Source organism: Leptinotarsa decemlineata, unplaced genomic scaffold (genome assembly GCF_025532065.1).
Source record: "Leptinotarsa decemlineata unplaced genomic scaffold, Ldec_3_MD MMD2_P_RNA_scaffold_7, whole genome shotgun sequence".
NCBI lineage: Eukaryota > Metazoa > Arthropoda > Insecta > Coleoptera > Chrysomelidae > Leptinotarsa > Leptinotarsa decemlineata.
The window spans coordinates 4,701,341-4,729,242 of NW_027412534.1; the positions used below are offsets into that span (position 1 = coordinate 4,701,341).

General features: G+C 32.6%; 1 protein-coding gene across 1 annotated transcript; it reads left to right on the top strand.

Annotated features, from left to right (window-relative positions):
- The first annotated feature begins 1,382 nt into the window (after positions 1 to 1,382).
- Positions 1,383 to 27,092, top strand: ERp44 (Endoplasmic reticulum protein 44). The gene is made up of 5 exons (XM_074170244.1): positions 1,383 to 1,593; positions 8,033 to 8,108; positions 8,165 to 8,527; positions 20,655 to 21,044; positions 24,377 to 27,092. The coding sequence occupies exons 1-5, from the start codon at positions 1,516 to 1,518 to the stop codon at positions 24,706 to 24,708; spliced, it is 1,239 nt and encodes a 412-aa protein (XP_074026345.1). The 5' UTR covers positions 1,383 to 1,515; the 3' UTR covers positions 24,709 to 27,092.
- The last annotated feature ends 810 nt before the right edge of the window (positions 27,093 to 27,902 follow it).

Below are 27,902 nucleotides of genomic sequence, written 5' to 3' on the forward strand. Positions count from 1 at the left end.
CTTGATTGATTTCCAACCTGCAAATTTTTTGGCTCACATACTGGGATTTTCATCTACTCTTCTCAAACTGAACGTACATTACGAATACGATCTACCTGTGGATATCATGAAAGTATGCACCATACACATATATAGCAACATTACATTGAAGCATTCTACAACGGCACACCATCTCATACGATATACGAATTTGCTGTTGGTGTTGACCCTGGGTACGCAATATTGAAGCATGGCTTTGCTACAAAACGTCCTGAAAAGCCTCATTCATTTTGATAATTTCAAAATGAGTTATTTGTAGATTCCATATATAAGGCGTCACCATAAAGAGAGGTGTCATACGGCGGTGTTAAATTGACATATTTCAGCCTCTTCTGAAACTCTCTCTCACCATGAAACTCTGCATTCAAGCAAGCCAATTCTTGTTGCTTCGCTTCGTTAGCAGGCTGGAAAGAGATATATAGCCTTACCGCCGAAAATAAGATACATAATCCAGCGGCGGCTCGTCAGAGGAGGCAAGGGAGGCTTAGCCTCCACATAAAATTTGAGGTTATTCATCGCAATAAATTGAAAGATATTGACAAATAATTATGATTATTTTTTTCTAAAAATGCTTGGGTATCATTACTTTACCATTAATTTTTAATATAAATACATAATATGCCCGAAAAAACACTATCACTCACTACGTAGTACGTACCACATTGTATCCTACATCAACAAAACTCAAACGCACCGCCCATGAACGAATAACGAAAAAACTATCACCCCAAAATATTAAATGCCATACGTTGCAAGGGAGCCAAGCCTCCGACCGCTTCAAAAAACACAGGCTCCACGAGACCGATCCAACCAGCGACATACGTCCCGATTTGTAATTTCAGTTGCAGAAATTATAGCGTCAGAGGAGGCTTGCCTCCAGTTGGTCTCCTATAGTGTATGAATGCGTTTGTTTTTTATTTAATTATTCGGACGGGATACCGTGACGACCCGGGACTAAAAAATATTCCGGTAAATCGTTTTAATAATATTTGTTATTTGTGTATAAAACAGGCAGTATTATATTATAATAGTGCTTTTTGGTAATATTTCAATGTGTTTTTAAAGTGTTCAAGTCTTTCAATTTCAAGGTGTTTTCAGGTTTTCACTTTTCGATAAAAATTTTTTTTCATTTGCTACTACGGTAAAAATCATGAGTAGTATGTACATTGTCTGAGAGGACTGAGGTTATATCTCTCGAAGTCTCAGCAACGACTGTTACGTGTCATTGGTCATCACAGAAAAACCCGTCAATTCGTTTTATCAGCTCACTTGCTTGATGCAGATGTTTGTCCCTAGACTTTTTCTCTAGTGAACGAAATTGACATCACTGTGTAAAATGTCATTCGGTCATTCGGCACTCGGTATCGGTAAATCGGTACGTCAAAATATTGTTTGGTTACTTTGGGTTATTGCTAATTATAATGAGTTCCATGGAAGTTGAAAGTTATTAAGAACTAATTTTTAGTAAAAAAGAAAATGCTCAAAATGAAGCTCTCGTTGTATACAGTATTGGATATTGCGGGTTTTAAAGCCACTTTTATATTTTTTATTATGGTAAGAATATTTCTATAAGTATTTCAGTGTGCCACGAATCACTGATCACAAATTTTTTGAATACACACTGCTTGATTTCATACTTGTATTTATCATCTTGACTATTTTATGTTTCAATATTGTGCTACTTCAGATTGGACTTGATTTTTGTAATAACTTGCCTGGCTACCCAGAAGAGGTTAAACAAAATCTACCTAACTGAATTCCTTCATAATTGGCAAATTTTGAATTTTTTGTATATAGATGTATATATATATTTATTTCTCAAACAAATTATATGATGAACAATTAGTAACAAAACTATAAATAATTGTTTTCGTAAGTAGTGAGTATGATCTGAAAAGTGATTAATGAAAAAATCTTGTTTGGAAAGTTGTAAGGGTAGATTCATGCATCCAGTGAGTCGCATGTCTTAAGAAATCATAAGCATGTAAAGTCATTATACTTTTCACTGGTTCGGAGTATTTTGGAATATAATAATGTTATTTGGTGTCCTCTTTATGCTTGCCATAAAGAGAGACTTGAAAAAGTGCAAAATCGCTTCTCTAAATATATAATTTGGAAATTTGGCCTACCCTACTTTGGATTTACCTCGCAAATGAGGCTTTCTGTATTAGATTTATTATCACTTGAGGACAGACGTAAACTTGCAATGGTTCTATTCCTTCATAAAATAATAAACTTCCACTACAATTGTTCATCTATTTTAGATGACCTTTGCCTTTCTGTTAACTCAAGATCCTTAAGAAGCAATCACATTTTTTAATTTGGGTTGTGATTCCACAAGACTAACTATGGCTCAATGGCAATAAGTTATAGGCTTCAAAAAAATTTCAATACATACTTTTCAGAACTTGATCTTTTTCATTTGTCATATTTAAAATTAAAAAAAATGGCAATCAGACGACTTCATTCAGAGATTGTTCATTAAACTTCTGAATAGTCCTTTATTATTTCTTTTAATGATCATAACTTATTCTAGTGTTTGTACATGTCTTTTTTTATTTGAATTTGAACTTAATGTACTACTTGACAAATAAAAATGCATACCTTTATTTATTATGAAGTAATAACTTGACTCTAGGGTTTGTTTGCACATTGATGTAACATTTGGGACTTTGTGTTACAATTCTGTAATGTACTTGACATAGTTACGTTTTGTGTTATAATTCAATTGATCATTAGTGTTGAATGTCTTTATGCTTATTCTGGTCTTTTTAATATTTATTTTTTCTTTTTATGTTCCATTTGGTATTTTATTAATTGTTTGTGGTGTTCTGGACTAATCAAAAATAAATAGCTTTATTTATTTTTAAGCAATTACAATAGTTTATATTAAGGATCTTACTTGTTGGATTTATTACTGAACTCTAATGCGTGACTGGTTTCAACAATTGAAACTTTCTTGATGTACCATTTGGGATTTTATAATAATTCTGTAGTGTACTTGACCGATATGCATGAGTTGCAAGTTTTCAGCAAGAAACAAATGAAAAGCATGAATTTGCGACATATGACTTAAGACTCTTGTATAAATCCACCCTAAGCCACTAAATAACTTATTGAGGGTAAGGTTATCCAGGTCAGAAAGTTACGAAACATTTCCTGCTGTTTTGTGGGCTGTACAACAATATGGCTGCCGGTGACAAGTTGGGTGACGAGCTCTCCGAAAAATCATTTAAATGCTGTGTGAAACAAAAAGTAAAAATTGCCGTGTGTATTACGTGTGGAAATGTTTATCATAGAAGTTGCCTAGAACGTGTGAAAAACTATGAGATAATCGATGAAACACGGATTATATTCTGTCAAGGTGATGTAAATAATCAAATGGGTGGTACTCCCTCTGTATTAAAATCCAGTAAGTCATCAGAGTCAGAATATTTTAGAGTTATCAATGAAGAAATTATCAAACATTTCAAAAGATAAATTGTTTTATTACAATCCATAATTTTTGAGAAAGACGAAAAATATGCAATTTTGTTAGAAAATAAACATCCGTTGAATGAAAAAGTCAAGGCACTAACAGAACTCAATCCTGCAAAAACCAAATATAAACAATCCACAAACACTCAAAGATAAGGCGATCCCACAAAAAATTATTTTACCTGAGCAGACTAATAGGTATAATAATAATACAAATAATACACAAGGAAGTAAAGCTCCACAGAATAAAACTCACCTGGAAAAATCTGGTGAAAAGAAGATATGTGATGTCAACATGATAGAGCAAGGAGAATGTAGTAATTCTAGCTCAAAGATTGTTAACGAAAATGATGTTTGGTTGGCTGGTTGAAGTAGTGAAGAAAAGACGTAAGCGAGCCTGTATAATAGGGAGAAATCAAGAAACTGTCAAAGGAGTCCCTAAGTATGTCAGTCTTCATGTTTGTAGATTGGATCCACAAACATCATCTGAGGACTTAACAAGGTTATTAGTGAAACATTTTCCAGAAGTGAAATGCGAGGAACTGAAATCAAGATTCCCAACTTTTTATTCATCCTTCAAAGTCACAATCCATGAGAACAACTTCAAAACATCTATGAATCCTGAAGTTTGGCCATTTGGTGCATGTATTAGCCGTTTTTTATGGAAACGCCAGGTGAATGCAGCAATGACATAAATTTTAATCCAAATTTTATTTTACTCAACGTAAATACATTGAATAATGACAAAATCAATTCATTATATAGTGATATAATCTGTAACTTCAAAAGTTTGTATTTTTTGTGCTTGGTTGAAATCGGAATTGAATCAGACCATCTGCACTCGTTGCATATTGAGGGTTACCGGGTAGTAAGATCCTATTGTAGATCAACTTTGAAATGTGGAGGGGATAGTATATGGGCCCATAATGATTTACAGATGAATTTCATAGATTTATCCAAATTTTGCATTGAGCAGCACTTTGAAATATGCGCTGCATCTTTTAAAACGACCAAATGTAAAACCATTGTTTTAAATTGTTACAGACCCCCATGTGGATCTGTCAATATGTTTCTTGATAAAATAACAGAAGTTCTTGATTTTTTATACAAACCTAACATTAATAACATCCTTTGTGGGGATTTTAATTTTGACTTGTATCATAATATTAATTTTAAATTATTATGTACTCTCTTATCATCATACAATCTAATTCCAGTTGTAGGATGGCCTACTCGAGTGGCAGATACCTCTTCTACTATACTTAACCAAATTTTCTTAAATTTTCGCAATAATGGCTCATGCGGTGTCTTCGATAATGAAATTTCTGATCATAGAACAGTATTCTTAGAGTTAGATGAATTCAATGAACATACCTCCTTTTCCCCAAAAACTGAATTCAAAAGAAGTTTCAGTGAATATAATATTAATAACTTTGAGAACTCATTGTTTTCTGAAAATTGGGAGTACATTTATAACATTTCAGAGATTAATGAAGCCTTCAATTCTTTTTTTGAGATTATAAAACATAACTTCTCCATACATTTTCCTGAAAAACGTTTTTATTATAAAGTTGTTGAGAAAAAATGGGTTGATACCGAAGTAAAACATTCAAGTCAAGCTATGAAAAATCTTTTTGCCTTGAAGGCTGCTTTTCCCTCTTTTGCACTTATTTATAGGAAAGCTAAAAGAACACATTACAGTTTAATGAAAGAAAAGAAGAAAAAATATTATCATGGTGTTATATTCAATTCTCCAAACACAATGCGTGCCTCATGGAATGTTGTGTCTAATCTCACAAATAAAAACTGCAAAAGAAAGAATATTTCTATGGTAGAAGATCAACATACTGTAGCATCTGAACTCAACAAATTTTTTATAGAGGCCCCCCTCAGTTTGGTCAATCAAATATCAGTTAATAAAGCTCCACATACAAATTTCAAGGAAAACTATTTTAATATGTTCACAATGTTCTTGAAACCATTTACTGAAACTGAACTATTATCCTTATTAGGGAATAAATTAAAAAATAAGTAATCCTCTGGAGCAGATGATATTCCCATGTACATTTGGAAAAGAATTCTTCCAACGATAATAAAACCATTGACATATCTGATTAATCTGTCATTTGTAAAAGGTGTCTTTCCGCAAGAAATGAAAATCGGAAAAGTAACTCCCATTTTCAAGAAAAACAACCCGAACTTAATGGAAAATTATCGTCCAGTAACAGTACCATATGGACTATCAAAGATATTCGAATATGCATTTTTGGATCGACTTACTTCATTTTTGAATCTACACAAAATATTAACAAACACGCAGCATGGCTTTCGTGCAGAAAAATCAACTAATACTGCCATTTTTTCATTATATAATGAGGTAATTAGATATATTGAGGCAGGTGAATGCCCGGCAGCGATATTCTGTGATTTGAGTCGGGCATTCGACTGCGTCAATCATCAAAAACTTTTACTGAAATTGGAAAGATACGGACTAAGAGGTGCATCTCTCAACTGGATATCCTCATTCCTTGAAGGTAGGAGACAATATGTGTCTCTCCAGTGTACGGTCAAAAATGAAATCCAGAGAATAAATTCTGAGCCTTTCAGTGTAGATATGGGAGTACCTCAAGGGTCCATTCTGGGCCCAATCCTTTTTATTCTATATGTAAACAATATAGACTCTGTTGTTTCTGAAGTTCATTATACAGCTTATGCCGACGACATTTCTATGATCATCTCGGCATCAGATGATGGAATATTGAAAGACAAATGTGCTTCTGCAGTTGAATATATATCAGAATTTTACAATTATCATGATTTATTTTTTAATTCTGATAAAACAAATATTATTCGTTTTCATAATAGACAAAATAGGATGGAAGACTTCAGTTTCAGTGCTGATAATGTGACATACTCAAAATCGAATAAAAGTGTTAAATTCCTGGGTATTCTTCTTGATGAAAACTCGAACTGGAATGCTCATTGCCACCATCTAATTTCTAAGCTTAATTCAATGAAATTTCTATTTATGAATCTGCGGACAGTTTTAACTACCACTCAACTAATGAGCATTTATTATGCTCAAGTTGATTCAAGACTGAGGTATGGTGTCTGCTTCTGGGGTGGGTCATCCATGACTCATAACGTATTAATTGCTCAAAAACGCATTATACGGTGTATTGCGAATGTCTCAAGGAGAGAATCTTGCAGACAAATTTTCAAAAATGATCACATCATAACACTCACATCTGTTTATATATTTGAAATATGCAGCTACATATTCAAAAACAAAACACATTTCAAAATGAATGAAAATGTTCATCACTATGACACTAGAACAAAAATAGATTTCATGTGCCATATGCAAGACTAAGAATAACTTCATTTGCACCAGAATACATTGGAATAAAAATATTCGACAAACTGCCCGATCATTTTAGGGAAGAACATAATTATGTGATGTTTAAGAGAAATTTAAAGAGTTTTCTAATTGAACAATGTTTTTATTCATTGAATGAATTTTTTTAGATTAGATAAGTAGGGTATTATTTTAGTTTTAAGGTGTTGTTTCAACTTGTATGTTTCTTATACTCTGTTTTTATCTTTATTTTTATTTCTTTTATTGACTATTCCTATATAATGTAGGTATATTGTGTACACGGAAATAAAGTATTATTATTTTTTTTTTCCACCGTAGTGTGCGCTGGTCAGGCCCTATCCCCCGAAGCCCCGATACATTCGGGAGGGCGCGCCAGCATAATCAACCAATGAATTATTATTATTATTATTATTATCATTGTGACAAAGAATAATTCATAATTATTCCTCTACAACTCATACTACATGCTGACCCTCATGGAGACCAACACAACATCTCATCTGGTTTCCAAATTTCGTTTCTAGTACTAATTTTCAAAAAATTTTATAAATATGTTTCCCTGATGAATATCAAATGAAAATAGTACCTACTAAAACAAAATTCATCTTCACCAAAATCAACAACAGTAATTCATCATTGTCAAACGTGATTCTATTCTAATAATTATAGTAACACATTTCAATTTCTTGAATGGTAAACCATTCACAAAGAATTATAGTTATACACATTTTCGACAAGTTTTGTGTGTAAATCATCAACAGAACTAATGTAGTTAGTGCATTCCTTATTTTGAATAAAATTTTACTGTTACATTATGAGTGATAGTTTCAATACCTATTCAGAATATTCTTATATTCACTTTGAATTTTCATTACCTAGTTTCGGTGTTTGACAATTCCGATGTGTTCATACACTACTCTTGTTTTTATGTTTTTAGAATTCAAATTTTCGAATCCAAGAAACCAATATTTTTATTTGGACTTGTAAGTTTCTTGTTCGAAAAGTGAACTATGGAACTACCAGCTTCACTACTCAGTGTCTGGTTTTTTCAATTTTCATAGGCAATAACTACCCTACTTCACCGACATACATTTTCACACATTCTAATAGGGTTCCATTTTTCTTTCGTTTTTTCAGCTAGCCTGTTTATTTTACAACCCCACTGATAGCGGTGCTGTTCAACTTACCCAGCAAAACATAGACATGACACTAGGTAAGGAAATAAACATACTTACTTGGACATTTTCTTGAAAATCATTTCTGTTTAAGCTTCCAATGAATTAGTGTTCATAAATTTTTATGCTGACTGGTGTAGATTCAGTAATCTCCTCATGCCAATTTTTGATGAGGCTGCAGATGCCATCGCCAAAGAATTCCCCGAAGCGGGGAAAGTGGTAATGGGGAAAGTAGACTGTGATAAGGAAAGTTCGGTGTCCACAAGATTTCATATCTCTAAATATCCTACCTTGAAGATCGTCCGGAATGGTCAACTTGGAAAGAGAGAGTATAGAGGAGCAAGAAATGTTGAGGCATTTAGTAGTTTTATTAAAAAACAATTAGAAGATCCTATCAAAGAGTTCAAAGAGTTACGAGAACTTGGAGAGCTGGAGTCAAATAAAAGGATCATAATCGGTGAGTTTACAGCAGTCTCAACTCTTTTTAATAATATTGGGAAGAATTTTTTAGCGATGATAGCATTGCTCAAATTATAAACAGCTGATAAGAATAACTGAATGTTGAACATAGGTTATGTTTTTTTTATTATTTTTTTTTGTCAACAGCATTCACTACTTAATATCTCCCAGAGCTACTTATATAAAGTACTCCTTTTTTTTTAAAGAAAATTTCAGGTTTTTGACTTGGTACAAGGTTAAAAAAAAACATTTGTCTTAAACCCAAAAATAATTATTTTCGATAATCTTATTATAAATACTCATATCAAAATTTTAATGTTCGTGTCAATAACTTTTCCAAATATTTTAAAGAATAGATCGCCGAAACATAAACTTATCTAACTGAAAAGCCTATAAACTCAGGGATAACATTAAAAAATCAAAGAGATTATGAATGTTCTTAATTGAGAAGTTTGTTTTATTGATAGAAAGTTGACCTAGAATTTGAAGTCAGTTATTCTGGTATAATATCGACATTCAATTTTCTGAATTATTATTTGTCATTTTAGGAATCTCATTTTGTTGATATGGTGAAAGTTGTGATACTTTCGAAAAAAAAAACGAATATTAAATGGGAGAGGTTTATATATTCTGAAATAATATGTTACTTTCGACTGGCTGGCTTAGTGAAAAAAAACGTCCTAGTTTTTCAGGCCTTTTGAAGAGGTATCTACATGCAGTCAGTATAATAATAATTTTTATTTTTTTTCAACTTGGTTGAATAACTTTTTTCGAGATCAATTGCCCTAACACCAAACTGATATTTTTGCACTCGACGCGCGTTTCGCCAACAAAGTTAGCATCCTCAGGAGAAGAAAATTGATACCTAGTCAAGTCTGGTTAATCCTTATATACTAAAATTTGTTACCTGATGTTGTATACCTGAAGTCCAATATGGAATTTCTCGGTAATTAAGTACCTGCAAGTTCTTGGTAATTATTCTTTTCCTAACAGAAGATTAAAAAGCGGGCTAAACGGGATGGGTCCCTTATCGCCATTCATGCTGTTTTTACATTTTGCTATTTCTAGACTCTCACATGCATCGAGTAGCCTGGTGTCATGCACGTGCTTAATCAGTTTCAGATTGTTTTCACCAATTCTGTGGTCCTTGTCTAGAGCATGTTGGGCGACGATGGATTTTTCTATCCTTCCGTATTTCATGTGTGCACAATGTTCCTTGAAGCGGGTTTTAATCGCTCGTCAGCTCTGGCCGATGTATTTGCTGTTGCAATCTTGACAACTGATTTCGTATATCCCCGTCCTTTCTGTATTTTCTAGTCTATCTTCTGGATTACCAAGAAGCTGATGCAATTTATGAGAAGTTTTATACGCAACTTGCATATTTACTTTATCGAATATCTGTTGAAGCCCTCTCATGTATTGGGGTTCATATGGGATTACTGTAAACTTGTTATTACTCTCCTCTTTTTGAAAAGTCGAAGATTTACGAAGTGCTTCCCTAAACTTGCATTTTCCAATTATCTTGTCAATTATATCTGGGTTAAAACCGTTTGCTTCAGCTACATACCGAATCACTCTCTTTTCATTGTCATACTTATCTTTCTTTAAAGGAAAAGTTATTAACCTGTGTACCAGAAATTGCAGTGCCGCCATTTTGTGTTGTGGACAATGATTCGAGTCATTGGGAATGTATCTGAAAGTGCCCGTGTCTTTCTTGTAAATGCCAAATTATATTTCGCTCTGTTCGTTCCTTATGACCAATACATCTAAAAACGCAACTTTTGTTCTTTTTCTACTTCATATGTGAATTTTATACTCTTACACCTGTTGTTTAGTGCTGAAAGGACATTCTCAATTCTGGTTATCCTTGTATCCACTACAGCGAATATGTCATCAACATACCTGATCCAGACCCTAGGGAAGTAACTGAGTTCTTGCCCAGCTTCCGTCTCAAACCTACCCATGAATAGGTTCGCTATAAATGGAGACAATGGGTTACCCATAGCCAATCCTTCACGCTGTTCATAATATGAGCCATTATATTGAAAACAATTTTGATCCATGCAAAGCTTGGGGAATTGAATGTATTCTTCAAAAGCTTCATTTGCTAAGTTCGATTTCAGAAGATCCCTCAAACACTCTAGAGCTTGTGATATTGGGACGCTTGGAAATAAGGAACTCACATCGAACGATACCAATAATTCGCCTTCTCCTAATTTAATATCTTTTATTTTCTCAATGAATTCTTGTGAGTTTTTAATATTCGCATCGGTTGGGCCGATCGGGAGATTTTCAAATTCTTTTGTCAACCATTTAGCGATATTATACGAAGGCGAATTAATTGCTGAGACTATTGGTCGCATCGATTTTCCAGGTTTGTGTATTTTTGGTAAACAATGTATCTTTGGTACTGTGGGATTTGAAAGTTGTAGCCTCCTGTTTAAAATCGGTGTGATCAGTGTCTTGCATTTCTTCAATGTGGCTTTTACGTTAACGGTCATCTTGGATAAAAAACATATCCCTTCTGAGCCCAAAGGAACTTCCTCCAGCAGTACTAGATGCACTTCTCTTAAAAATTGAAAATCGAGGAGGTAGAAAATGAGGCCCAATTAAATCATCCCCAATAACTCCGAGCCACACGTTAAGAGAAAACTGTTCTTGATGGTTAGTTTCGACAATAGCGTGAGGGTTTTCATCAGCCCATATGTGGTAATTATGAAAATTAATAATCTTGTCCCGAGAAAAACTAGATTCGTCTGTGAATTCTATCGTCTTCAGAAAGTCACAATTCTTCTAATCATTTCCAGCAGCCAATTGCAAAATTCAAGATGGTTCGGAAAGTCTCGCGGTAACAGTGCCTATACTCGTTGCAGATGGTACGGGTATAAGAGTTGTTCCTTTAAAATTCGAAATACCGTTATATGATCAACATTTAGCTGGAAAGCAATCTTTCTAGTACTGGTAGTAGGTTGTTCTTCAATCAAATTAAGAACTGTGGTGTTCGTACTTCTCGATGGCAACCACAATCCTGCGTTCTTTTGCCGAATGAACCATAGTCTCGTAATCGTTGATGAAGTCGAGCAAATATTCTATGTGAAGGATGCTGCCGTTGAGGATACATTTCAGCATATCTTCTAGAAGCTTCTAACCCATTCCCCTGCCACAGACCGTAAACGTAATGCATATCTGCCATTTTCTCATTTGTGTATGCCATTTTAATAACAAGTGAATTATTAAAGTAATAAATTAAGAACAACACACAATTAGTATTAATTCAATTTCTAAAATTCACAAACTGACAGCGTCATACCAATTTAATTGTCACTATCGCTAATAGCGACCTACTAGATAGATTAGTTTCGTATTTTCGCATTTATCACGATGTATCTCTGTAGTTGTTCGTAAAATAATTTTTTGCTGGGAACTGGTTTATTTTGGGCAAAAAACCCAAGAGACATTTTTTGTTTAGAATGAAACAGGCTATCGGAAATAAATTTTTAAATGGTAAACAAATAATAAGACAAAAAGTTACATTGGAAATAAATTTTAGGGGTTGCGTTTTCCACCCCTTACAACCATGGGGTGAACCTAATAAATTACTGGCTAAGTGTCTTTTTGGTAGTACAAAACTTCAGGTTAATTCCAATATTGTAACTTTTTTAGTGCTTGTGAAAAAAATTGTTATACAAATTTTATATACCCCCTTTAAGGGGCTCTATCTTAACAAGGGATGCTCCAATGAAATTTCTTTATATGAAAGGTCCTATATTTTTTTCGATGAGGAATCACCTCCTTAAATGTTTTACACTTATTTAGTTACTTACACCCTGTGTAAATAATACAAGAAGCTAAGGCTAAAAAGCTAAAAATAGAAATGTGTTCCTGAGAATATAACAAACAAAACAGGAGTATTCAGAATAGTTAGTTCCATATTACAATTATACAAGGGCATAAAAACAATTATTCGAGTGGGTAGGTAATGAAATATTTAACATATCACAATGCTGAAACCAATAAAACAGTTCGATAATGTGAAACATAAAAATTGAAAAATTCAGAAAATTCCTGGAGTACATGATGTAATATATATTTTCAATTGAGCCTTGAATGAATATAAAGTAACAGAATCTTCAATATGGTATGGTAATTGGTTGAAATCATTCAATCCTCTGAAAAACAATTATTTAATAGATTGCTTTGTTCTTGTCCTGGAAATGTGGAATTGATTAGTGGTTCTTGTGTTGTAGTCATGAATTTGATTATTGTAATGAAGGAATCAAAATATTTTGGTAATAAATTGATTTATTTATATATATATATATATATATATATATAAAATCGAGAAAGGATAATGCAGTCAAGCTGCTGGAAAATAATTCCATGAAAATCAAAAGATGAATTGATTAGTACTTTTTGATCATTCCCATATTGATTTCAATTTAAGAGCCACCGGTATACAGCTGTTTCAGCCTATTGGGCATCGTCAGTACCGGGCAGGCGATCCTCGATTGGAGACAAAATGAGAAAAACCAATAAAGTACTTGATAAAAATAGCTGCGTAAATGCAAGCGAAACATAAGTGGAACCACCTATTGGTGTGACACCCAAGTCAACTTGCCAAGTTTTTATGTCAGTGTTGGTGGTTTGACCAATCAACCGACAACTGCGGTGGCAGTAATTTGGAAAGCTAGCCTGAAATGTCATCGGAAAACGAATCCACATGTTTCTAGAAATGATATGAAATCGAGAAAGGATAATGCAGTCAAGCTGCTGGAAAATAATTCCATGAAAATCAAAAGATAAATTGATTAGTACTTTTTGATCATTCCCATATTGATTTCAATTTAAGAGCCACCGGTATACAGCTGTTTCAGCCTATTGGGCATCTTCAGTACCGGGCAGGCGGTCCTCGATTGGAGACAAAATGAGAAAAACCAAGAAAGTACTTGATAAAAATTGCTGCGTAAACGCAACTTGGCAAGTTGACTTGGGTGTCACACCAATAGGTGGTTCCACTTATGTTTCGCTTGCGTTTACGCAGCTATTTTTATCAAGTACTTTCTTGGTTTTTCTCATTTTGTCTTCAATCGAGGACCGCCTGCCCGGTACTGACGATGCCCAATAGGCTGAAACAGCTGTAGACCGGTGGCTCTTAAATTGAAATAAATATGGGAATGATCAAAAAGTACTAATCAATTTATCTTTATATATATATATATATATATATATTATATATATATATATATATATATATATATATATATATATATATATATATATATATATTTATATATTTACTATTTTATAAATAAATATCATACTTGAGTAGTACAGCCTATCTGCCACATCGTACCACTTGAGGGCACTCAGCATGCATTGAATGGGAGTGTATCTATTACATTTCAAGATGATTCTTAAACCTCGATTTTGCAGTTTCTGTAACTTCTGTATATTGTTTTTATCTAAAAGATGAAGCAGAGCGGAACAATAATCAAAATGGGGCTGTATAATAGTTCTGTATATTGTTATTTTTGAAAACATGGAAACTTCCGATGAAATCCTGGAGAAAAAAAATAGCTTTTTTGATATTTTTTTTACAAATATAGTCACAGTGTGCATTGAGTGTTAGTGATTATATTTCATTGTTTACTATAAATACTTTTATCACAGAATATTTTATGATAACGTTACACCAAATGCAAAAATAAATATCAGCACATTCTGTCTTTGAATACCATTGAATAATAAGTAGTTTTTTTAAATTGTTGAAATAATTTCATTTAATTAGTTCGAACTTCCATCTAATATGATATGAATTGATTTGAAATCGAGTGCTTTCACCTATCCCCTCTTCCCTCTCTCCGCTTCATCGGTTTTAGCGGGAGCTGACCATTTGGCGGGAGTTGGTCGTGTTCCGCTTGAGCGGAATGACCTATAGTCAGATCTCGGACAAATAAGTCCAGTTATCACCTGAAGACGATTGTGGATACCAACAATCGAAACGTCGTGAATTAACTTGGCTTGAAATCTTTTAATTTTAATTTTCATTTCTTGTTAATGATTTTTAATTTTCATGTCGTGTTAATAGTTCAATATTTTAATTTTTTTATTCTTTCCTGTATTTTATTTCATTGTAATTTCAGTTTTTTTGCTTAATATAATTGTTATTTTTCAGCTAATCTTTTTAATTTTTTATAGATTCTTTCAGGGATTTCAAATCAATTTATATCATATTAGACAATTGAAGTCCGAACTAATGAAATGCACAACAAAGCATTGTCAACCACCTTTAAACAAATGTTGAAATGATTCATGAAATTTGAAAATTTGTTGTTTTTCCCGTTGAAATTTTTAAGAAGGTGTGCAAAAGTCACCAATGTTGAAATATTACTAGCTGAACATTTATACTTCATCTGAAAAATGTATACTAACAAAAAATCGCACTCGAGCTTCCAAACCAATTTTCAAGTGAATTATTTAAATATTTTTCAAATTAATTTTAAGGTAGTCATTTGTTTGAAGGTGGTTGACATTGTTTCGTGGTGTATTTCATCAGTTCGGACTTCCATTGTCTAATATAATATAAATTGATTTGAAATTCCTGAAAAAATATATTGAATAGAATAGAATAGAATAGAAAAGAATAGAATAGAATCATCCACTAGAACTAGTGGATGATTGTGAGATGAAAAACAAATACATTGAAAAGTTGATAAAAGAAAAAAATGATTATCTGCAAGAAGCAGAGGATATAGAAACAGAGATGAATAACTTGCAAGAAAAACAAAATAAACTATCAAAGAAATCAAATCAAATGAAATCAAATTTACTATTAATCTGAAGACCACAAGTGGTATAAGACATGTCAAAAATTTGGATTATAGAGACAAAAAGCAAAATTACAGAGTAAAAAGTTAAATGGTAAAATGATAAGTACAAGTACAGACAGAGGAGGTACATTACAATTTAAATATCAAGATAAAATATGCAATTACACACAGAGTATGAGAGAGTATACTATCAGTGATTTATGTACTGAAAAATTCTTCCAAAGTATAGAATGCACCCTCAATTAGTACTTTTTTCAGTGACTTGAATCTGAAATAGGTAGAGGTTCATCTTTGATGTTTTGGGGAATTTTATTAAAAATTGTATTAAAAATGGAAAATAAAATCCAAGAATTGCAAAAACAAATAAATAAAAAGGTTCCATTATCAGATTCTAGTACCCAAACCAACAAGCAAATGAGAAATAGACGTACCTCAAAGGATTAAAACACAAAAATAAGTTCTGATAAAGTAACCCATACTTTTTTTCATCTGACTACAATAAAAAGGCAGATCGTATTAGAGTTCAAACAATTAGCAAATAAATTGAATATAATACATAAGAAATCAACAAAATTGAGAATGTTAAAAAATTACTATTTATATTAAACTATCATGGGAAAAATATAGCCTTGAACCTTCTAAATCGAGTGATATATTAGTAATATCTGGAGTGTCACAAGGATCACATTGTTCATCCCTGTTATTCAATATTTTTGTGAATGACATAGGATGCTGTTTAGAGAACAGTGAATTTTTAATGTTTGCGGATGACCTGAAGCTTTTCAGACCGATAAAATCATACAATGACCAAATTCTCCTTCAAGATGATCTAGATAAAGTTTATGGATGGTGTGTTACAAATAACTTATTTCTTAATGTAAATAAATGCCATTTTATTACTTTCTCAAGAGTTGGTAGGAAATTCGATACATCATACAACATAAATGATCAGCACTCAGAATACACTTACTCTATAAAAGATTTGGGGGTCATTTTTGACGAACAACTCAAATTTGTAAACCATATAAACCAAGTGAGTGTGAAATCATCCAAAACACTGGGTCTTATTTTACGTCATTGTTCAGGATTTTCCATTGAAGCATTAAAAAGGATATATTTAGCTCTAGTGGTGTCTAAGTTAGAATATGCATGTATCATTTGGTCTCCATTTCAAAATGTGCACTGTGTGTCCCCAGAAAGAGTGCAAAATAAATTTCCGAGATTTTGTTCTTTCAAGTTGGGTCTTCAAATACAGTACCATGACTATTCGAGTATATTACAAGAAATGGGGCTTAAACTATTGCAAACCAGAAGAATTCATGCAGATCTATGTTATGCATTCAAGCTGCTCTATGCACTTATAACTTGTCCTTAATTACTTGAATCTGTCAACATTCATGTTCCAAACAGGAATCTTAGACACAGCCATTTATTTCATATACCCTTCCATCATACAAATTATGGCAAACATACACCCTTGGAAAGAACCCTAAAGTTAGTAGATGACAAAAACATCAATATTTTTGGTGTCTCTTGTTGTCGTTTTAAGCAATCATTGAATAATTTAAGTTGGTAATTGTTTACATAAGGTAGTAACAAGTTTAATTTCAATTCTATATCCCAAAGTATTTTATAATGTTATATAGTTGTGTGCTGCAGAAATATTCCGTAGCGTATTAGTTTATATTTTACATTTTTATATTGTTCTTTTTTTCTGTGAAATTTTTACAATGTAATGGGGTTTATTCCGTATAAATAAATAAATAAATCATATGTATGAAAATTACAAGATCCAATCTTTTATAAAAGCTAATGCAAACTTTGATGAAAAATGACGAGGGCGAGTGTTATGGCCCAAAAGTATCCACACAAGCAAAATGAAAATATTAAGTGAAATAACACATACAAACATTATAATCATGACAGAGCCTCATTGTTTTGATGAGGACAGAAATAGTAGAATATACAGAAACAATTTAACTTTGTGTAAGGAAATTCACTACTAAAATTCAATGTCTGTAAATGTATTTAAATGCAATAATCACATTAAAATTTCAAATATCAACAGAAGTGGGAATATTCTGAAAAAAATCTGGTTTATACAGACTATTCTAAGAATACTTTGTCCTATGATGATTTTTGATAGGGTGCTTTGTTTCGAAGGTATGGGACGAAAAAAAAAATCGACAAAAACAATTTTGGTAATTTAAAAATTATTAAAGTAGCCGAAATGAAAGTATAGCGTACCACACTGGACCTATAAAGTAATAAAAAATCTAACAATTCCTTTGGTACCTATCAACAACATTCCGATTACTACAAACGGCTGCAGAAATTCAATTTGCTGGGGGTAACGCAATCAGAAACGATCCTGGTGTTTTTGAAAGACTCCGGGCAGGGAGAAGATTGGTTTGTTGCATCCGAGCGGGGGTAGTCATATTCAACAGTTCTTGTAGATTAAGAAACATTACATGTAATTTTTGGTAATAAAGTGTTGTTGTCGAAAAAATGTTTTTGCTCTGTATCTTCGAAACAAAGCGACGTATTAAAAATCATCAAAGGACAAAATATCCTTGAAATAGTCCAAGAAATAGTCTCTTAAATTTTTGCCGCATGATTAATAAACACCCTGTATTTTGTAGGCAAAGCGTTAGCAAACAGATAACTAAAACTGATGGAGAAAATATATGTAGTGAAAATATGGAACATACACACATGAATGGGAACTTGCTAATTGAAAATGAAATAGGGTCAAATGAATGTTGAACTTATCCAAGTTCCGAAATTCAAAATGAAGAATCTATACTAGACGCATCTAAAAATTTTTATACCCTCGTCTGAGTCGAGAGGCTCCAAAGGAAATTTAAGCAGCGAAAATAGTGCTCCACTATTTAGTTGAATTATTTGTTCTTAATAATAATATTGAAATCGTTTGTTTGTCATAGCACTAGGTAACTGAAAACTATTATAAAGATTCATGTTTTAATAATTTTGAAATGACAATTTATTGTAGGCAAAATCATATTCGGGATGGTGTATGTATCATTGTAAAAAAAGGGATCAAATATAAGGCAGTGATTATATTGAAAAAAAAACATTGTTTACTCTTCCACTAAAATTGGCAATGCCAGTAACAAAATTGAAGAAACATGGGAGACAGTAAACAACGAGTTGGAAAGAAAAAGAAAGTGTTATGCTGATAATGTTATCACTTTCCATCATGACTCAGTTGTGGTTGGACACCCTCCTGCTGTAGCAGACCTAGTTGCCAATCATTTTGCAAATTCTGCTAAAACTGCTATCTAACATTGCCTTGTACAACCAATACAAATATTAACACTGTACACTAATTTAAGAACAGACCGATTACTGAAGCTGAAATTCAAGCTACATTGAGATTAATGAAGAATAAAAATTCGAGTGGATCAGATGACCTGTCAATACCAGTTGTTAAACAAATATTTGACCTTATTGTAATTTCCCTAATTTATCTAATGAATCAGTCATGCTAGGTTACTTTCCATAAGAGTTCAAGAAAGCTTTAGTCATTTCTCTTTTTAAAAAAGGAAATACAAATTCTATTGCTTTGTTCTCTTTCGAAATTGTATGAAAAAGTGGTGGCTACTAGAATAGTGAATTACTTAGAGTCATATAATATACTATGTAATATTCAACATGGATTAGGAAAGATCGTTCCAAAGAAACCCTTACCTATGATTATCTTAATAACATATACTCTGAAGTTGATGCTAATAATTTTGTAATTAGTTTTTTTTCTCTCAATGGCATTTGAAACTTTTTCACCAGATTTTCTATATACAAAAGGCTTGGGTTTCCACATAACTTGGGGAATTTGAAACATTGAATATGTGCGAGTTAAAAAAGATAATTTTTTCCCTCAAGAAAAATAATACAGATGACAATGGAATTAATCTGAATATAATCAAGTTAACATTTGAAATACTGGGAAATAGGTTTTTGGACTTGATAAATTTATCGTTTCCTGACGGTTGGAAATTTGCCACCATCGTTTCTATTGAAAAAATTACAAACACCGTTTTAGGATCTTAATTTAGACCCATAAATACCTTGCCAATTTATGAGAAAATATTAGAAATCACAGTGAAAGAGAAATTGATGAAATTTATAGCAAAACATAATATTTTGATTATAGAATAATCTGGATTTAGGGATCCCATTCATGTGAAACTGCACTGCAATTTCTAATCTCTTCGTGGAAAGTTGAGTTATCTAAAAAACGTATTATAGGTGTTGTCTTTCTGGGTTTCAAAAGGGCATTCGAGATGGTCAACATTGAGTTACTTTTAATGAAATTAAATAAGTATGGACTAGATTATAAAGTGATAAAATGGTTCACAAATTACCTCACATATCGAAAGCAGCTAGTTAAATATAACCAAGTGACATCCAGTACTTTAAATGTAATATCTTGCTGTACATAAATGATATTGTGATACATGTTAAAAGATGTAAGATAAAACTGTTTGCCGATATATATATATATATATATATATATATATATATATATATATATATATATATATATATATAGACATAGACACTGCAATTATAGATAAGCACAGTTGCTTTATGTTCTGTTCTGACTAGTCTGATAAAGTTTTATATCTGTATGTACCACATGTATAAAATTTTCAATGATGAATAAATTTCTATTCTATTCTATTGGCAACTTTTTCCTAATTCAACCGACTCTGTATATTTCACGGTTTCCGATTTTTCTCTGCTGACCTTCCTTATCTTGGACATCTTGTGTATAAAATGCTACCCAATCGCCCTGGCTTAGTGTGGGTTAATTAAGAATTGTAGTTCTTTTACTGAAACATAGTTCAAGTCCACGGATTTCAATACTTCCCATAAATTATCAATGAAAGATCCAATTTGAATAACTCAAAGAGGAATTGACATGTACATCAATAACCTGGATTATGAAATTATTTAGTTGGATAAGGAATAATTTCATCATATAAATATCGTCATCTTTTGATTCTAACCTTGTTTTATTGATAAATTTTAACAAAAAGCTGTTATTGTGACTCAACTATAATAGTAGGACATAACAAACTTTGGGGTAAGGATGAGTTCTGTAAATGTGTTCATTATATTATTTATCATCAATATTTTTCGCACCACACGTCAATTAATGACTCTTATATGCATATTTTTCAAATACCTTGCAATTTTCATAGTGATCTCTAATTTTTTGATAATTAAAAAAAATATTTATGATTTGCTAGAATCTTTCATATTTTACAGGTTACTTTGATCGACGGGATCAACCGGAATATAACATTTTCCGCCGTGTCGCAACAAATCTTAAGGATGACTGCCAGTTCCATGTCGGCTTTGAAGAAGCTTCTCGTCAAATGCACCCTCCAGGTGAACCTATAATTGTCTTCAGACCAGACAAGGACCGTTCCAATGATCTAGACGAGACCTATCCAGGTTCTCTTAAAAATTTTGATGAGTTGCATGTCTGGGTTTCAGAAAAGTGTATGCCACTAGTGAGAGAAATTACATTTGAGAATGCTGAAGAACTTACCGAGGAAGGTTTGCCCTTCCTTATACTTTTTCATTCTCCTGAAGATAATGAGAGTGTTAAGCGATTCAATGAATTGGTCCAGACTGAATTATTATCGGAGAAACGTAAGTTATGTTAAATGTTTGAAAAAAACTAGTAGTTATACAAAATCCATATTTATAACAAAGATAGGAATTCAATTCAAACTATATTTTATTGTTTGACAACAAAAATCTATATATACAGTGTGACCCATTTTTAATGGAAACACCTCCCTAAAATTTGAAGTTATAAATCGATTTAAATAATTTTTTTTTCAAATGTCAAGTACTAAAAGGTCTACCTTGGGAAAAAATTTAAAATGTTTATTAAAGTTTCAGGGCATACTACGATATTTTATCTTAGTCGAAAATCGGGATTTTTTATTAGCGACTTTTTATTGAAAAAATCACTACGCCACTGGATTCAGAGTGCCTCTAAATAGCTGTGACCAAAATTTCATGAAAAAATATTCATTATTAACAAAGTTATGACAACTCAAAAATTCGAAAACTCACACAGCTAACAGTCACAATATATCATTTTTTTTATGATTTCAACAATAAAGTGCCGCCAGATGAAAAAAAAACAAATAGCGTAAATATTTTTAATGAAAATAACGGAATTATATTCACTCAATTCAACTAACAATGAAGCAAAAAATTTTAATAAACGTAACTAATAACTAATTATTGAAATGTTTCGATTCAGTGCAACAATTAATTCTAACTCATATTCTAGTACCCTCTACTAATCCACCACGTATTTCGATACATGTGTCGTAGCGCTTACGATTGTTTCTGATTACGTTCCTTAGTTCTTGAGGGCTAATATCTGCACATACCTGTCGAATTTTTGCACAAATTTCATTTCTATCTCTTGAGCGGTTTTTGTAAACCTTTTGTGTGAGAAGTCCCCAGAGAAAAAAGTCCAAAACTGTGAGGTCTGGAGATCTGGGTGGCCACTCTATAAACGGACTACCACAGCCTATCCATCGGTTTGGAAAATGTTCGTTAAGCTATTGCCTCACAGCTCTGGCATAATGAACTGAACACCCATCTAACTGGACAATTAAATTTGATCGTTCATTGATTAGCAGCTCGTGAATAGCATCCCAAAACTCTGTTTGAAAATTCTAGAAACCTCTGTGCATTAATGTTTTCCTCAAAAAAGAAAGGACCAATAATTCGTTCGTTCAATATCCCACACCAGACGTTGATTTTTTGAGAATACTGGCTTTTACAGTTTATTACCCAGTTAGGATTATCCGCTGCCCAATAGCGACAATTCTGTGATGACACTACTCCATTTGTAGTGAAAGTGGCTTCGTCGGTATATAAAATAATTTTTAGGAAATTTCTATTGTTTAAATATTCCCCTTGGGCCTTCTTGAAGTGCGTGTAAAAATTTTGGCTTGAAAGGTTTAATATTCTTCGCCTTGAGACATTTCCGAATAGTTTCTCGTGAAATATTCAAATCTAAAGTGGCATTCATTATACTGGCATTAGGATTATTTCCGAAATAATCTAAAATGATTTGATCATTCCTGTCATTCCCGTTTCGTCTTTGTACAGGATTACTTTTTAACATCATTTTTGATACTGCACCAGTTTTATTGAATATTTTATTTATTTTATTTACCGTACCGCAGCTAATACGAGGACGATCTGGATGTCTCTCATTAAATACTCTACAAACCTCTCTAGCATTTCTAACGTTATCCCCGAAAGGCGTACAATTTCAATTTTCTCTCTTGCATATCAATCTTGCAGCCATGACACAAAATAATTCGAAGAACTGTAAGGTAAATATTGTTAACAATAGTACACTTAAATCTTACACAAGTGTCAAACTGTGATATCATTTTCATGGCAACTAAGTTTTAAATTGAAATATTAGGTCTTAGTTTTAGTTAATTTGCGTGAAAACTTGAATGTAATTCCGTTATTTTCATTAAAAATATTTACGCTATTTGTTTTTTTTTCATCTGGCGGCACTTTATTGTTGAAATCATAAAAAAAATATTCTCATGGCTATATCTGTTGGTATAGGGTTTTTTTTGTGACTGTTAGCTGTAATTTAAAAGGGAATAATTCACACAATTATAATCGAATATTATCGAAAAATCCCGAAATATAAAATTTAATTTAATTTCTCAGTATGAAGTGAACGTCTACAATCCAAAAACTAGAACAAAAAATACAGGTCCGTATTTAAAAATTCAAAGATGGGGGTGGCTCAAGTCAGATGACACCCTGTATAAAAGATTCATGGATATATTCTGAGAGCTCACATCAAGTGCCAATAGCAAAATGTGGACAGATTTTCAATATGTCTGCGAATAAAGTAGATATAGGCAAAAAAATAATTTGGGATTTTTTGGTTTTTCCTGTATATCTCCAGAACCAAATGAGTCTTCCTTGCGTTTACGCAGTTATTTCTATTAAATACTTTTCTTGGTTTTTCACATTTTGTCTTCAATCGAGGACCGCCAGCCCAATAGGCTGAAACAGCTGTCTACCGGTGGCTCTTAAATTAAAATCAATGTGGGAATGATCAGAATGGTACTTATTTATATATCTTTTGATTTTCATGGAATTATTTTCCAGCAGCTTGACTGCATTAACCTTTTTCGATTATATATAACTGAAAAGAAATTATTGGACGACCACTCATAGGAAAGAGGGCAAATCGCAGACACGTCTTTTTGGCTATTTAGCCTTCGTCAGTACGGTACAGCCAAGTGTAAAGGATAGGCAACACTTGGTTGTGAAAAAGCGTCAAAAACAAACAAGCGAATTCACCCTTTTTCGCAATTCGCAAATTGTGCACTATAAAACGATACATCCTAGATGCACAATCAATTAAGTGCGATATTGATAAATAAAGTTTCAAATCATCTGCATATAGCAACGTTCTAGTATCTAAAACGTCAACTGAATCATTCACAAACAATAAAAAAGTAATGGCCCTAGATCGGAGTCTTGGGAGACTCCAGAAGTTGCTACACCCAATTAACTACATTGATGATTTAAAATCAACCTTCAAGGTTTTGCACCAATGGTTTCCTTCAAGTACGAATGTTTTATAAGCAGAAAAATCGAAATTTTCATTCAAATTTATAATGATACCACCAATGTTTTGGTTTTTCGAATCACAACGGAAACAGAAACTACTGTTGTAGGGAAATACGTATTCGGAAAATTTGTAATTACTATCATGAATAGCATTACTTTCAAGTTCAAAATTATGAAAATTTCTTGCAGAAGAACGATAATTTAACCCACAATATTGATTTATAATTTTCTACAATTGTCATATTCATACTTTTGTTTTGAGGAGAAATTCATACAGTATATTTAAGGATATTTAGAATATTTGTATATAAAATTTTAATTGATATTTGTTTGACATTCAGAGTCTATAAACTTTCTAACGGCCGACGGCAAGAAGTTCGCCCATCCACTCCACCATCTAGGCAAGAGTGAAAAGGACCTACCTCTAATTGCCATTGACAGCTTTCGTCACATGTATATGTTTCCTGATTATAAAAACATTGAGGTTCCTGGAAAACTAAAACAATTCATCCAGGACCTCTACTCTGGCAAATTACACAAAGAATTTCATTACGGGCCAGAATCAGATACAGAAAAGGATAAGGAACAACCTACCACTCCACCAGAAAGCACTTTCAGAAAGTTGGCGCCTTCGAAAAATAGATATACTTTGTTAGGAAAAGATGAACTGTAATTATAATTTTTCAGTAAGTTATTGTGGTCTTCAGTCTTTAAAATAAAAAACTGCTTCTATTGTTTATGTTAGCTAAACTTTTCATAAACAAATCTTTGCTGTACAAACAATATTATTGTATAAAATCGCCGTGAAATATTTGGATCTTATTTATTTGTATTATTCCTAATTGTGAACATTTAAGGAACAATGGTCAATGTTAAGTTTGTAAAAATTTTTGATTTTTTGTTTATTGCAAAAGTGAAATTGAATTGAAAACGTTCACATCACTAGTAAGTTTAAAGACATCTCATTTAAACATCAAATTTTCAGTCAGCTCTCATAGTACAGTATGATGTTACCTTGATCAGCAGTATTGCTTGTCTGGAACCCCATAGATTGAACAAATACATAACAAAATACCATAAAATACAATAAAAAAGTACTTTAACATAGTTGAAGTTTTCCAGTTGTTCCTCACTCATAAGTTCTTTGAAACTCCTCAAAAATGGAAAATAATTTATTCAAGTGTCACTATTTTCCGGGAAGGCTGTCGATTTTTAGAATTTCTTTCTGACGATTCGCTTGCCCGGATAGGAAAAAATTCTAACAATCGACGGTCTTCAAATCCGAAAAATAGTGACACTGAAAACCTCGGCCGCGAAAACCTCAACCATTTTGTTAACTCATTCAAGGTTACTCACGAGCACTCAAAGACTTTTGCAACTTGTGTCTGGGGAGCTCTTAGTGAAATTATATGAAATGAATTTCTTACACTAAAAAACCAACTTATAATCTCTTGTTTTTCAAATCCAATAGACTTGTTGAATTCAAGAATTGTTTTCTACTGTAAGTTGATCCTTGTTCAATCTTCAGTCAGTATTTTCTTCAAATGAGATTCGATATATCTTTTCTATTCTAGAAATACTCTTGAGAACATTCACAAAGAAAATTCATGACGGTAAATATAAATGATGATGGGGACTATTCAAAAATCAAAGATGAAAATGGATTCTTGAAAAATACTTACTTTGTCTTCCAATAAATACTACACGCACGCGATTCTAATTTACTTTTCGCAATAATTCTGCCACTTTTCGAACAGAAAGCGAGATCAATTTTCTTGATGACCGCATGAATAATTTTGACTTTTCTATCCCTAAGCAGAAAATTTTGGGCATTGATTACTTGTCATATAAAAATATTCCAACTGTGTAGTTTTTTTTGCAACCTTCATTAAGAGAACTTTTTGTCTTACAACTGTCTAGAACTTTATGCTGAACTTCGTTTCTGATATAATCACGACGTTTCGGCAAGATCAAACGTGCCATATTCGTGTGCTCTGCTCTACACGCCACAATTACGTAGACTGTAATTGTGCCGTGGAATGTCCTGATTGTTCGGCGTCGTTTATGCTTATATTCAAAACCAAGGCCAGTATATCACCAATAGCTAACGCATTGCCCAGGACAACCAGAATGCCACAATTACAGCGTATAAATGGACGAGGATGACTTCAGTTTCAAGTTCAGTTACCAAGCAGAGCACATGAATATGACAAGTACTATCTTGATAAACCGTCTTGATTATATCAAAGATGGACAAATGTACACACGGGGTAACAATTCAGCATGAGATACCATCCGTGAAAGACTATGCCAATAAAACATGGACACCTGTTTTTGGATAATTGGCCTCATCAGTTCAGGCAAAGAAGGGCAACATCTGTTTGCCAAAAACTGTAGCACGGATATAGGAGCCAACCGCACATCTACATGTGTTTGTGTACGTATCGGCCAATCCTTACCCTCAGTCATATAATAATAATAATAATAAATTTAATCTTCAGAAACATACAGTTTATAGACACGTCAATACATATGCTTGAAGCAGTTTGAGATACATTACTATAACTAAGTTAAAACAATAATAATAATAGTAAGTCACTTTACTATGATAAATACATAAAGTCATAAAAAACATGTAAAATATAAAATATAAGGTTAATTTTGTAAACCAGATGCTTAAAAATACAGTTTATGTGAACGTTTCAGTTTATTTGAAGAAGATATATGAAATTGTATAGGATCAGCAGATTTGTGAAAATCACTGCTGGTTATGATGTATTGAGGTGATTCAAAACCAGTAATTCTGATGTAATTTTGAACTGCAGAATATTTTATGTAAATAGTTGGTTTTAATAAACTGCACGTACTAGATGTCATCAGAATGAACTCCATAGTTTTATACTTTTGTGAAAGGGATGCAGTGAATGGAGCATTTTAATGAGTTGCTTCAATTTATAATAGTAATGAAATTCCCAGTGTCAACTAAGTGAATCTTTTTAGTTGGTAGTTTTTCGCAAAGTTAATCACAAAAGTTGAAGATTACATTTGTATTAATTCCAGGATTTTTTATTTTTAAATTCCTGTCCTGTTTTCCTTTTTTTTTACTCCTAAATAAACATTTCCAGCCATTAATTCAAGATATGTATTGGTTCATTCAAAAAATATACCTTTTTAAAAACTTATATTTTCGTAATTTTTAAAAACATTAGAGGAGAGGTTCACCTGGATTTTCGGCCATCACAACATTTTTTTCAACAAAAATTTGAGATATGCTTTTAAAAATTATAGTGTCATTGATTCTCGAGTTTGAAAGCCGTGGATTTTTGGAATTTCTTCCTGACGTTTCGCTGACGCGAGTGGCTAGCTTCTTCAGAGGTTTAACCGTCATGGCTTGTCCGATGACTACCTTTTAGGCTTCGTAAAGGGTATTTATGCTTTGTCAGGTAATCAGTTGTATTTGTACTTTAATTTGTACCTGCACTTGTACCTGTACTCGAACCTGCACTTGACCCTGGAACATTAACAATCTTGCTGCCTGTTGTCATTCTGTTCGTTATTCTATAATTCCTTAAAATGGGATTCCATATTCGATTGAGGTTCACCGCTTCTTCTTTTCTGCAGACTCGGCCAAACGGACAAGTCAGCTGTGGCAGAACACGCACTTAGTGAAGGAGACCACATAATTTTGTTTGAAAACACAGAACTAATTGCCCCCAACCAGGGATACCATAGCCGACTGGTACGAGAGGCAATAGAGATTCACACCCACACGGAGAATTTCAACAGAAAAGAAGAAGCGGTGAACCTCAATCGAATATGGAATCCCATTTTAAGGAATTCTAGAATAACGAACAGGACAATAGGCAG